The sequence below is a fragment of the Oncorhynchus keta genome, chromosome 24 (assembly GCF_023373465.1).
Source record: "Oncorhynchus keta strain PuntledgeMale-10-30-2019 chromosome 24, Oket_V2, whole genome shotgun sequence".
Taxonomy (NCBI): Eukaryota; Metazoa; Chordata; class Actinopteri; order Salmoniformes; family Salmonidae; genus Oncorhynchus; species Oncorhynchus keta.
Genome location: NC_068444.1, coordinates 36,988,950 through 37,003,912, shown reverse-complemented (window position 1 = coordinate 37,003,912; position 14,963 = coordinate 36,988,950). Strand labels below are relative to the sequence as shown.

General features: G+C 41.5%; 1 protein-coding gene across 1 annotated transcript; it reads left to right on the top strand.

Annotated features, from left to right (window-relative positions):
- Positions 1-9,763: 9,763 nt before the first annotated feature.
- Positions 9,764-11,036, top strand: LOC118402657 (cholesterol 25-hydroxylase-like protein). The gene has a single exon (XM_035800831.2). The coding sequence runs from the start codon at positions 9,820-9,822 to the stop codon at positions 10,576-10,578; it is 759 nt and encodes a 252-aa protein (XP_035656724.2). The 5' UTR covers positions 9,764-9,819; the 3' UTR covers positions 10,579-11,036.
- Positions 11,037-14,963: the final 3,927 nt, after the last annotated feature.

Below are 14,963 nucleotides of genomic sequence, written 5' to 3'. Positions count from 1 at the left end.
CACGGTTTACATTCTGACAAGTGCAAATACGTAAATTATTAACATTTTGCACTGTAGCCTACAGAAGCTGTTGGTATATGGTCTACTGACTTGTGATCATCATGTGACAAACTTTTAATACTTTGAATAGAAAAGCAGTGTCATCAACACCCTTATTCAAACCTGCATGAAGAGAATTCCTGTGCTGCCATGTTTGACCATGGCGGCTGTGTACTATACAAAGGGGGAAAGGAGAAGGTCATTTAAGGGTATGTCAGGACCCGGTTACGAACCCGGGTCTCTGGAGTGAGAAACAGTCACTTAACCAACTGAGCCACGAATAGTCGGCAGAACCCAGAAGATGAGGCAGACACAGCAGTACTTGAGACGGTGTATTTAATAAAGTAAAAAGTGAAGTCCTTCAGGAAAACATGAAACTCCACAACCTCAAAAGGAATTCCACAAGAACAAAGGTAATCCTCCAAGACAAAAAGGTAAATCCACAAGGTGGTAGGTATAGCATAAAAAGCCTCAAAAGATACTCAAAAATAAATAAACAAGAACAAAAAGAATTCCACAAGAGAGTCCACCAGGATCAACAAGAGTTCACAGAATACTAGGGCTGGGTGCTAACATACAAACACAGAGCAAAGTACTGAGGAAAACTAAGGGTTTAAATACAATCAGGGGAAACGAGGCACAGGTGCAAATAATAATGGGGATCAAGGGAAAACAAAGGGTAAAAAAGCACAATGGGGGCATCTAGTGACCAAAAACCGGAACAACCCTGGCCAAATCCTGACAGGGTAGAGAGGAGACGCTTGTAGAAATATAATTTTCCAGCGAGTAAATATTCAAATTGTTTTTTCAACACTAATGACTCTCACTCATTGTTTCTGAACAATGCTTATTTACATGACGAATAATCAACTTTAGAAATTATAATAACACTTACAAGTGTTTTTTTATAGGCCTAGTTCAAATCAAATCAAATCAAATTTTATTTGTCACATACACATGGTTAGCAGATGTTAATGCGAGTGTAGCGAAATACTTGTGCTTCTAGTTCCGACAATGCAGTGATAACCAACAAGTAATTTAACTAACAATTCCAAAACTACTGTCTTATACACAGTGTAAGGGGATAAAGAATATGTACATAAGGATATATGAATGAGTGATGGTACAGGGCAGCATACAGTAGATGGTATCGAGTACAGTATATACATATGAGATGAGTATGTAGACAAAGTAAACAAAGTGGCATAGTTAAAGTGGCTAGTGATACATGTATTACATAAGGATGCAATCGATGATATAGAGTACAGTATATACGTATGCATATGAGATGAATAATGTAGGGTAAGTAACATTATATAAGGTAGCATTGTTTAAAGTGGCTAGTGATATATTTACATCATTTCCCATCAATTCCCATTATTAAAGTGGCTGGAGTTGGGTCAGTGTCAATGACAGTGTGTTGGCTGCAGCCACTCAATGTTAGTGGTGGCTGTTTAACAGTCTGATGGCCTTGAGATAGAAGCTGTTTTTCAGTCTCTCGGTCCCAGCTTTGATGCACCTGTACTGACCTCGCCTTCTGGATGATAGCGGGGTGAACAGGCAGTGGCTCGGGTGGTTGATGTCCTTGATGATCTTTATGGCCTTCCTGTAACATCGGGTGGTGTAGGTGTCCTGGAGGGCAGGTAGTTTTCCCCCGGTGATGCGTTGTGCAGACCTCACTACCCTCTGGAGAGCCTTACGGTTGAGGGCGGAGCAGTTGCCATACCAGGCGGTGATACAGCCCGCCAGGATGCTCTCGATTGTGCATCTGTAGAAGTTTGTGAGTGCTTTTGGTGACAAGCCGAATTTCTTCAGCCTCCTGAGGTTGAAGAGGCGCTGCTGCGCCTTCTTCACGACGCTGTCAGTGTGAGTGGACCAATTCAGTTTGTCTGTGATGTGTATGCCGAGGAACTTAAAACTTGCTACCCTCTCCACTACTGTTCCATCGATGTGGATAGGGGGGTGTTCCCTCTGCTGTTTCTTGAAGTCCACAATCATCTCCTTAGTTTTGTTGACGTTGAGTGTGAGGTTATTTTCCTGACACCACACTCCGAGGGCCCTCACCTCCTCCCTGGAGGCCGTCTCGTCGTTGTTGGTAATCAAGCCTACCACTGTTGTGTCGTCCGCAAACTTGATGATTGAGTTGGAGGCGTGCGTGGCCACGCAGTCGTGGGTGAACAGGGAGTACAGGAGAGGGCTCAGAACGCACCCTTGTGGGGCCCCCGTGTTGAGGATCAGCAGGGAGGAGATGTTGTTGCCTACCCTCACCACCTGGGGGCGGCCCATCAGGAAGTCCAGTACCCAGTTGCACAGGGCGGGGTCGAGACCCAGGGTCTCGAGCTTGATGACGAGCTTGGAGGGTACTATGGTGTTGAATGCCGAGCTGTAGTCGATGAACAGCACTCAGTGCAGTGTGGTGGAGATTGCGTCGTCTGTGGACCTATTTGGGCGGTAAGCAAATTGGAGTGGGTCTAGGGTGTCAGGTAGGGTGGAGGTGATATGGTCCTTGACTAGTCTCTCAAAGCACTTCATGATGACGGAAGTGAGTGCTACGGGGCGGTAGTCGTTTAGCTCAGTTACCTTAGCTTTCTTGGGAACAGGAACAATGGTGGCCCTCTTGAAGCATGTGGGAACAGCAGACTGGTATAGGGATTGATTGAATATGTCCGTAAACACACCGGCCAGCTGGTCTGCGCATGCTCTGAGGGCGCGGCTGGGGATGCTGTCTGGGCCTGCAGCCTTGCGAGGGTTAACACGTTTAAATGTCTTACTCACCTCAGCTGCAGTGAAGGAGAGACCACATGTTTTCGTTGCAGGCCGTGTCAGTGGCACTGTATTGTCCTCAAAGCGGGCAAAAAAGTTATTTAGTCTGCCTGGGAGCAAGAGATCCTGGTCCGTGACTGGGCTGGGTTTCTTCTTGTAGTCCGTGATTGACTGTAGACCCTGCCACATGCCTCTTGTGTCTGAGCCGTTGAATTGAGATTCTACTTTGTCTCTGTACTGACGCTTAGCTTGTTTAATAGCCTTGCGGAGGGAATAGCTGCATTGTTTATATTCGATCATGTTACCAGACACCTTGCCCTGATTAAAAGCAGCGGTTTGCGCTTTCAGTTTCACGCGAATGCTGCCATCAATCCACGGTTTCTGATTAGGGAATGTTTTTATCGTTGCTATGGGAACGACATCTTCAACGCACGTTCTAATGAACTCGCACACCGAATCAGCGTATTCGTCAATATTTTTATCTGACGCAATACGAAACATGTCCCAGTCCACGTGATGGAAGCAGTCTTGGAGTGTGGAGTCAGCTTGGTCGGACCAGCGTTGGACAGACCTCAGCGTGGGAGCCTCTTGTTTAAGTTTCTGTCTGTAGGCAGGGATCAACAAAATGGAGTCGTGGTCAGCTTTTCCGAAAGGGGGCGGGGCAGGGCCTTATATGCGTCGCGGAAGTTAGAGTAATAATGATCCAAGGTTTTACCACCCCTGGTTGCGCAATCGATATGCTGATAAAATTTAGGGAGTCTTGTTTTCAGATTAGCTTTGTTAAAATCCCCAGCTACAATGAATGCAGCCTCCGGATAAATGGTTTCCAGTTTGCAAAGAGTTAAATAAAGTTCGTTCAGAGCCATCAATGTGTCTGCTTGGGGGGGATATATACGGCTGTGATTATAATCTAAGAGAATTCTCTTGGTAGATAATGCGGTCTACATTTGATTGTAGACCGATTGTTGTTGTTTTATTGCAAGATGTATCATGCAGCCACATGGTGCAATTTTACTCAGACAACTGAACTTGAACTTTGTGACACTACCTGACATCTTAAGACATAGAAACATATATTTTTCCCAAAAGTAATACATTTGAACACAAATTTTCTTTGCAACTTTTGCACAAAATAAAACGAAGAGTGCAGCCAGAGATGCGTACTCCCAACTTGAACTTTACTTGTCACTTCACCATTAAAAACATTAAAATGCTCAAATGCATGCAGCAGTGTGAGCCATGTAAGACATGCATTGTGTTGTAGTTAGGCATATCATTTGAGTTTCATTCCTTTGCCGAAAGAATCTGTCAGGTCGCCTGTGTCCTCAGACTACCTTTCCTGTTTGTGGAACGACAAAATCTCAGAGGGCTCGCCAACTCTCTTGTTATCCCTGCCACCTCTGTGATCCGCTGAGAGGTGCCTCTTCCCAGCCTGCCTCCTGTCCCAACTCTCAATCCAAATCTGGTAGGCGTTTTTTAACTATGTCACAGCGCCATCCCAGTCTCTCTTCTTGCTATGCCAAAGCCGACATAGCAGAGCTGCTTGTCTGAGTCACTGAGGGACTTGTCCTCAAAAAGGACAGTGAATATCTTCATCTTCTCTTCCAGCTGGTAGTTGTTCCCGTAGGCCTCAGCCAGGGTCGTTAGAGGGCTTCAACTCCACGGCTCTGGAGAAGTGACGGATACAGACCTCCACCTTCGCTTTTATTTTTAATGTCAGCCTTTTTTATTCCCCCATGTAAAGTGACGTTCAAGTGCTTTCAGCTTGACTTCCATATCTGCTTTGACCTCTGTGAGGAAATAGAAAAAATATGAATTATTATAAGTTATTATATTATTACTAGCCCAACATTGTTATTGTTGTTAACAGTCATAATCATCCTCCTCTCCAACACAACAGCATTGTTTGTTATTGTGATATGAAGTAGTTCAGAGAGATAGATTATGTGCGTGTAATTAAATGATTTTACAATTGGTGTAAAATTCTTACCACGTTTTATTTTCGATGGCAGATAAGATATATGACCACAGTATTGAGGTATTACAAATCTGAGACTAGTGCAAACCAATCATGTATATAAACCCTGGCTTTGTGATTTTTCTATGGATTGACCATTGAGAGGCTATGAAGCCACTGGGTTGGCCGTATTGGCACTCCCTGGTAGGAACAGTCCTCCATAGAAATTAATGGAATTTTACAGTATTTCAATTCAATGTTTCAAGGACAAAATTACCTGTTTTGAAGTATTTTTGTTGTTGTAATGGTAACAGTACATTAGTTATCTCAAAAAATGTACTTTAAGGAAAAAGTTTATATAAAATATTTAAATATGTTTATATTACAGACACTTTAATGCATACTTTGAAATTATATTATGTGAGCTAACATTATATACATTATATATATATATATATATATATATATATATATATATATATATATATATATATATATGTTAGCTCACATAATATAATTTCAAAGTATGCATTAAAGTGTCTGTAATATAATACATTTATGGAAAAAATGAATGTAGACAATAAATGCATTTATATAGCTTCCTAAACATTTTTTACAAGCCAAGATCGAGGCTTCAAAACAGCGCCCCCTGGAAGTAATGTAGTATATATAGAAATAATTGGCACAGAATCTTGAAACTTGAACTAGCCACTCCCTGGCATATTATCTATATTTTGCAGAGACGAAAACGAAACTGATACGTGACTGCCATGAGTTTCTATTCTGCCAAATAGCTATTTATCATGTAACAAAGTATTTTTTATGTGAATAAAAAACAGTAGCCTACTATCAACAACTGAATCGAAATTTAGATAACGTGTATGCACCATCATATTAACAGTATCTCAAGCATACCATACATCCGGCTTCTACACCTGCATTGCTTGCTGTTTGGGGTTTTAGGCTGGGTTTCTGTACAGCACTTTGTGACACCAGCTTATGTAAGAAGGGCTTTATCAATACATTTGATTGACTGATGGATTTCTCCAACAATTTACCGGGTCGCGTTTACGAACTATCGGTATTCATCCTTATCATTACTTGTTTTAACCACTTGATGGCGCTCTGCACTAGGAGCAAGAGGGGCAAAAGATGTTTGGGTTTCATCCGTGGCCAGTGTCCAGTCAAAATAGAGCAGACAACACAGCAGCATTCTACTTATGAAACTACAATGCTAAAGATACAGATTCCTGATCTCTCACTTTCAATTTTCAATCTGAGGCAATATTTATTTTATTCATGGTTTTGAAGAGTTCATAGGGAACTTGCATTAGGGCTACATACAATATGTACACTACCGGTCCAAAGTTTTAGAACACCAACTCATTCAAGGCTTTTTCTTTAATTGTAACTATTTTCTACATTGTAGAATAAGGGTGAAGACATCAAAACGATGAAATAACACATATGGAATCATGTAGTAACCAATAAAGTGTTAAACAAATCAAAATAGATTTTATATTTGATATTCTTCAAATAGCCATCCTTTGCCTTGATGACAGCTTTGCACACTCTTGGCATTCTCTCAACCAGCTTTACGAGGTAGTCACCTGGAATGCATTTCAATTAACAGGTGTGCCTTCCTAAAAGTTAATTTGTGGAATTTATTTCCTTAATGCGTTTGAGCCAATCAGTTGTGTTGTGACATGGTATTGGGGTATACAGAAGACAACCCCATTTGGTAAAATACCAAATCCATATTATAGCAAGAACAAATAAGGAAAGAGAAACCACAGTCCATAATTTCTGTAAGACGTGAAGGTCAGTCAATGCGGGACATTTCAAGAACCTTTAAAGTTTGTTCAAGTGCAGTCGCAAAAACCATCAAGCACTATTATGAAACTGTCTCTCATGAGGACCGCCACAAGAATGGAAGACCCAGAGTTACCTCTGCTGCAGACACATTTTTTGGTGACTACATGATTCCATATGTGTTATTTCATTGTTTTGATGTCTTTACTATTATTCTACAATGTAGGAAATAGTAAAAATAAAGAAAAACCCTTGAATGAGTAGGTGTTCTAGTGTATATAGTAGGGAAATGAATCAGCCAGTTGGCTATATGCCTATTTCCCAATAGGTTTTCACACGCAAATAAAACATTTGGCTACTCTATTCTTTCCCTTTTTCTGAGTATTTTATCATCAGCACTACTACAATGTCACTGTCACCGGAGCCATAGCCTACTACCCTACATGTATTCACTACCCTTTCTGTAATGTAATGTATTTTATTTCTTCAAGAAATATACCTTAAAAGGAGAACAATGCCAAAATATTTACATTTCTGATTGTTCCCTGTTAACTAAGTAGCATAGATGGAGTATCTTAATTTGAGGCAGTTTTCTACAGCAGGAAAATAATCCTGCAGCAATGGGAAATGTGTTGATTTTTCAGTGTAACATTTCTAGTGTTGATTCAGGTGTTACATGAACTCTGTGAATCTGTCCTGTACAGCCAGGGCACCTTGTGGTGCAGCAGATGTCAAATTAAGTATCGAAAGTCGAAGGAGGTAGGTGACTACGTCAATCTGAGAATGTGATCTGAGTCACGTATGATATTCCAGTATCAAGTCCCATAGGCTCTGTAGAAGCGTTGTCTGACCAATTTGCTGTGTATAGATCAACATCTGTGTAACACGATCAAGCTTTTTCAAGCAGAAATTTGTTTCCTGCAACACAAACTCAAAAAAGTTTTGGGACACTGTAATAACACCTCCTCCTAGCTGCCCACTGCACTGAGGATAGGAAACACTATCACTACCGATAAATCCACTATAATTGAACATTTCAATTAGCATTTTTCTACGGCTGGCCATGCTTTCCACCTGGCTACCCCTACCCCGGTCAACAGCACTGCACCCCCCAAAAAGTCCCCCCTTATCTCACCTCGCTGGTCACCATAGCAGCACCCACCTGTAGCACGCGCTCCAGCAGGTATATCTCTCTGGTCACCCCCAAAACCAATTCTTACTTTGGCTGCCTCGCCTTCCAGTTCTTTGCTGCCAATGACTGGAACAAACTGCACAAATCTCTGAAACTGGAAACACGTATCCCCCTCACTAGCTTTAAGCACCAGCTGTCAGAGCATCTCACAGATTACTGCACCTGTACATAGTGTCACGCCTTGGTCTTAATATTTTGTGTTTTCTTTAATTATTTGTTCAGGCCAGGGTGTGACATGGGTTTATTGTATTTTCGTATTGGGGTTTGTAGTATTTGGGATTGCGGCTGAGTAGGGGTGTTGTATAGGCTTGGCTGCCAGAGGCGGTTCTCAATCAGAGTCAGGTGATTCTCGTTGTCTCTGATTGGGAACTGTATTTAGGTAGCCGGGGTTTCTCTATGTATTTCGTGGGTGATTGTTCCTGTCTCTGTGTAGTGTTCACCAGATAGGCTGTAATAGGTTTCACGTTCCGTTTGTTGTTTTTGTATTTATTAGTTATTTCATGTATCGTTCCGTTTTTTCTTCATTAAAGACATGATTAACCACCACGCTGCATTTCGGCCCGACTCTCTTTCAACAAACGAAGAACGGCGTTACACATAGCCCATCTATAATTTAGCCCAAACAACTACCTCTCCCCCTAGTGTATTCATTTGTTTATTTATTTTAGCTCCATTGTTTCTATCTCTACTTTGCACATTCTTCCACTGCAAATCTATCATTCCAGTGTTTATTTTTTATTTATTGAATTTTATTTACTTGCTATATTGTATTTACTTCACCACCATGGCCTTTTCTTTGCCTTTACCTCCCTTATCTCACCTTTGCAGATTGTGTGACAGGGGGGCAAAGTAAACCAGTAGATCCAGTCAGCACTGCCACAGATATGATCAGAATTGAGATTTCGGAATGTAACCATTGTGTGTGGGGTAATCTTGGAAAGTACACCTTGGATTTTCCGGGAATGGAAGGATCTCTATTTGTAGCTGACACCAAAGAACCAGTAAAGACAAGTGGAACTTAACTTACCTTATCTTATCTCAGAAAGGGAGAGTCACCACTTGCCTCACTCCCACTCTCTCCCTGTGATTCATAGGATAGATGGATTGAATTTAAAGTGGAGATGAGGATGAACTTTAATCCGAACTAACCCCTAGTTAGTTGCCACATCCAGTTTACAGAAAGTGCTATTGACATCCTCATTGTGCATAGAAAATACTGTAATTGCTGGGGTTTTGTTAACAGATGTTTATCAGGAGTACGGTTTGACAGAGCCTATATGAGTCATGGTCTATTATCCAGCTATTCACTCTAAATACCAAGGCAGTCGACCACTCAACATCAGGAATGACAGGTTTCCTTTTCTGTTTGATCTCTGGCACTGACATAATACTGTTCAGGAACACATCCCTAGAACTGATGAATGGAAAGTTCATTTCATCACACATTGGAATGTGAATAGAAGGACAATTAGATAGCAGAAACGGATAGCAATCAACAGCACCATCTGCTGTTTGCATTGTCACTATGCCAAGTTCTCAGCTCTCACAGGAATTCTGCTTCACAGGTTGAGTCATCAGAGGGTCACAGCTCTGTTGTAACAGTGGTGAAGTCTCTCTGACTGTCAGTGGGTCAGACCTCCATCAGCTCTCACCATGTTGTTTGCTCCTGGCAAAATAAAAATGTTCAACCCACCCCTCCTCCTTGTCCTCCTCTTCTCTTTGATAACATTATGCAATACAGGGAAACTTTGATTTCCCTTAGCTTAGAATAACACTAATATCTGAATGTATTTATTTAATGATTGTATAGACATTTTCAATACAGGCACACAGAACAATCATACTCTGAATCAGATAACTTAGCTAAGTGTGGTATAAGTCAAGGGGTATGAATACATTCTGAAGACACTCTGAGAAGTCCCCCGGAAGTTTAGTAAGTCTATATAAGGACATCTGTGGGCGGATACTTTCCACAGAGAACTCATAAAAGGAGAGAGCTTTGCAGGAGGTTGTTTAAACACGCCTGTCAAGCTCACACACAACAAGACTGAACACAATGCTTCTACAGAGCCTATGGGACTTCATCCTGGGACATCATGTGTGGCTCAGATCACCTTTCTTCCCTGTGCTTTTCTCCCTCAGCGTCTACCTCACCTTCTGCCTGCCCTTCGTGGTGCTGGACCTCCTCTCCCCCAGACTGGCCTGGATCAGGACCTTTAAGATCCAGCAGAAGAGCCACGTCTCCTGGACCATGATGTGGAGCTGCCTGGCTCACTCCCTCTACAACCATGTAGTGTTCCTCTTCCCTCTCACTGTGCTGCACTGGTTCTGGAGACCAGCCACCTTGATGCCCGAGGCCCCCGGAACGCTGCGTCTCATCTGGGACGTGGTCGCCTGCCTCCTGCTGTTCGACTTCCAATACTTCATCTGGCATCTGTTGCACCATAAGGTGCCCTGGCTCTACCGGGCGTTCCACAAGGTGCACCACAAGCACACATCCACCTTCGCCCTGACCACTGAGTACTCTGGGGCCTGGGAAACCCTGTCTCTGGGATTCTTCGCTGGGGTCAACCCTCTGCTGCTGGGCTGCCACCCCCTGACAGAGATGCTCTTCTATGTTCTGAATATCTGGCTTTCTGTGGAGGACCACTCTGGCTATGACCTGCCCTGGTCCACGCATAGACTGGTGCCCTTTGGGCTCTACGGTGGAGCTCCGCACCACGACCTGCACCATCTGAAGTTCAAGTCCAACTATGCTCCGTACTTCACACACTGGGACAGGGTTTTTGGGACATTGCACAAGCATTCAGACTGAATTTCTGCACAGAAGAAAGTGCAATTGGACATCTTGAATATCTTTTATGTTAAAAGGATGGGATGCAGAGAGCATCACTTTGTGATACATTGTATGATATGCTGATGTTATTTAGCATAGTAAAGATAAAGCTGTATTTAAGTTTTTTTTATTTTATTAAACGTGTTATTTATTATGGCATAGCCTGACTGCAGATTTTCTATGACAGTTATATATGAAAATTATCTCTAAAGATTCAGAGCTGTGATGCTCGTTTACTGAACTATCGGAATGATTTTGACTGGGGTTGAATGACTGAAAACTATTGTGAATGATTGTGTTGACTTCCCAGTGCTACTGGGTGAGCATCACAGAACAAAATGTTCAGCTGTTTCAAGCTGTATGCAGTACTAACAAGAGGTAACCCTCAACATTTTAGTTACAAAACAAGATGTAATAAAACTTGTCACCTAAATATTTGTGTGGCTCGCTTTCATTCATCTACATTCTTCCGTACGTAAGCCTATTTGTTTATAGGATGTTGTTGATTTATAGAGATGGCTGTTTTCAGATACAGCAACGCTGCATGCTGCACAACCATGATGGTTTCCTATGACGCATACATACGTAAACATCATTCGTATGCTGTCATTTGAAACCCATGAGTGTGCCACCGTGCGCCAAATTCCCTTTGTCTGGTGACTGAAGCTATGTGTTATATTGTTAATCATGTAGAAGAAAAAGAAACGCACACCTATTAAGACGAGGTGCTGGCTAGCGGAGTAGAAACTTGAAAATAAAAGAGAGCCGCACACTCTAGGAGCTCAGATGCAAAAATGTAATACTTGGCTGTCGAAACGTTGGTATTACATTTTTGCATCTGAGCTCCTAGTGTGTGCGGCTCTCATTTTGTTAATCATGACCTTGTGAACAAAAGAGGTCGATGCTCATTCCAAGATCCATTCGTTTTTTCTGGACCATGTGACCTGAACATGAACAAAAGTTTTCTACAGTAGCATGTACTAATTTTATCAGTTTCTAACAAACTGTTTTCTTTCTTACTTACGATATATGGACAACAGTATTCATGTTAATTAGGCCCTTTCCATTACTACTGTAATCATGTGAAAGTTGTGTCAAAACCCACTGGTGACAGGATCCCCGCGAGGAGAAGTACAGAATGAAGTCCACTATTTATAAAAGTGCAGTAATCAACCTTGCCCCCCATCCACACTTCCAAATGAAATATGAAGTCACCAAAGCCTCATCTAAAAAGGGAAAATGACATCTTCCTGAGAATGACAATTGAGAATTTCCCAGAAGTAATTGGAGAATTCCCAAACAGGAGAAGGAACAATACAATTCTGCAGACAAAAACAGAGCCATCAGACACTCATTTCCTGGCCTACGCAATACACTGTATCACGTTTTCTGATTATATTTTTGTGAACATGTAGGATTCTTTGTGAATGTTATGATAGCGTTTCGAGCAGTGTTTTCAAGATAGTGGTTTGCACGCCACTGGACCATGGGTTCTGTTGATAATAGGATATGTAGAAGGGCGAGCCGGTCAAGGATCGATTCAGACAAGGTGGTAAAATTGTACGACAAGCGACAGTTTATTCAGAGTGAAGATATCTGGTACTCGTAAATACGGCCCTTCCGTTAGCCCATCAGACCAGCAGGAAAAGAGAGCGAGTTAACCGCAACACACACAATTTATACAGAACAGAAAGTAGGTTGATTCTAGAAGATCGGTTCTTCGGATTGGTTCAGGCTGGGGGTAGTCTTCTTGCATTGGCTCAGCTGGGCCGTCCGTCACTCTAGAATCCCGCCGTCACACAATGTTCAGCTAACAAAGGAGATTTGGTGTGTGCGCTGGCCTAGCAGTTATTGTGTGTGTGTGTGGGAGCTATCCTGTAGGGGGCCCCACATGCTTTACTGTGAAAATACGTTGCTATGTGTTGTCTCAGTTATAACAATGCAATAGCAGTAAGCTGGTCACCTGCATAAGAAATAGCACTTCCTAACAGTTGTGGTCAAGCCTGTTTTGATGTTAAAAGAGGCACTGGCTTTGTTTAATCACTGAGTCACAGGGGAACACCAAGTGGGGAACCACTGTTTGAAGCAATATCACACAGATTGAGAATATTATATTATTTCATGTCTGCTATTTATTCGTGGTTCACTTTTACAGACAACTAGAAGTATGATGTATCCTAAGATCCTCTGTCTCTTTCTAAAACAAATCTGAACAACATTGCTAAGGGGTAATATCTGAGAATGGTGGTGTTCAGGTTTTGCTATGATGGTGAGTACTCATGTCTTGCAGATATAGGATCTTATTTTGATCACTCTTTTCCTGAAAATATTTTTCCTGTACTGCAGGATATACAAAAGTGTAGTTTATTCAAGGATTAAAAAGGCTTCTAAAGTTGTACATTTCTAATTGCCCTAACGTAAAATGTATCTTCCCTACAAAGATTGACCATTAATTATAATCCACATAATAATTCACATTTTCTGTTGCTGCAAACTGGATTATTGTCCTGCTGTAGCAAACTTGCTCAAATTAAGATCCTACATCTGTATTAGTGGACTAGGAGAGGAAAAATATAACCACTGTTCGAAATATTATGAATGCCCGATCACATTAGTATTGACCACGGATCCAAACATGTCTGAGGTTGACTGCTTACCAGATTTCAATTATCTTACTCAGTCTCTCCCCATGCACAAGTGGCCTGAGGCCAATCCCCACAAACACTTATCCACCATGAGACAGCAAACATTACTTTCTACGTCAACACACATGTTTGAACGAGAAAAAGAGATTCTATATTTTCCCCAACATTTTCCCACCACCCCAAATAAATCTGTATACAAATAAAGTGAATTTTATCTCTTGCGATAATATCTTCAAACAAACACTAAAATGAAACACAGATGGTAGTCTAGACCTCTGCCATTGTTTTGGTATTGTTTCATCTTAAAATAATCAAACTGATGCTTGTCCTCAAGACATCCATAGTTACGCAACATTTCCTGGAATTTAGAAGGACATGTCCTGAGAAAAGCTCAGAAACGAGGGCTCAATTCAATCCGTAGCGTTGATAATCCGCATTATAGCACCAGTCACATTTAAGTCATTTCCGATTGAGTCGACATATGCAGATTCCTCTAATGGTACGAACAAATTTAATGTTCCGGAGAAAGTGTAAAAGATCGGTGAAGAATCCAGCTACGAACTGGTCCGTTTGTCACAACTTGGGAAGCTCATGGGAGACTGTGTGGCCACATAACCATAACGCTGTTTATATAATAGCCACCGATATAAAGTTTACATCTAATTGTTGTATAAGATGAATGAGTGAGTATGATACTGTTTACACAATTTTACAATGTGATTTTGGACTGTTTAATGAAGGAAAACTCAAAAAGGGAATTGGATTTGAACTAAATCAGTGGACCGCCCCTGAGCCCAGTTAGGGTCAGACATCCTGGACCGCCCCTGAGCCCAGTTAGGGTCAGACATCCTGGGACAGCCCTTTTCTGCCATTCTGAATAAAACCCAACTTTGAGAAATTATCACCAGACCATGTGTTTCATCCATTAGGAGGGTAGCAGCAGGGTAGCCTAGTGGTTAGAGCGTTGGACTAGTAACCAGAAGGTTGCAAGTTCAAACCCCTGAGCTGACAAGGTACAAATCTGTCATTCTGCCCCTGAACAGGCAGTTAACCCACTGTTCCTAGGCTGTCATTGAAAATAAGAATTTGTTCTTAACTGACTTGCCTAGTAAAATAAAGGTAAAGAAAAAAAAGGAGGGGGACAGGAATGCTTACCTCAATTATGAGATGCAGAATCTTTTAACCATACCGCGTGGTTAAACTCTTAGACTATCGATACCGACAGAATAGGAACTAGTCTTTAATATTAGTCTGCAGCTAGGTATCATTGAACGCAAAGAACGACAACTGTCAAAACATAAAAATTCATGTAAGACCACAATGTTCCTTTGCCCATTGACCTAAAACAAAGATGTTACAATCAACCTCTCTTTTTATTTTCCCTGAAGCCTTTCAAAAGGATAGTACTGATCATCTTGCCCAAACCAATCTCCCTGACGCCACCCCTATGCAGAAATGAGATTCTGCATGACGACCTTGCCATTGCGAAATAACACTTATCTTTACCGTTTACATAAAAATGTTTACAAATGATTAATGGCAGGCTTCATGGACACAAAACACAAAGAATATATGTTGAGTAGAGGAAAAACACAGTATTATATAAGCATGCAATTAAACAATGTGTCTACTGTAAGTCATTACTGTATGTGTTTTACATACAGATCCAAACAGCTTTAAGTGAATGTGCATAATGTGTTTTGTCTCATTGAGGTTTTT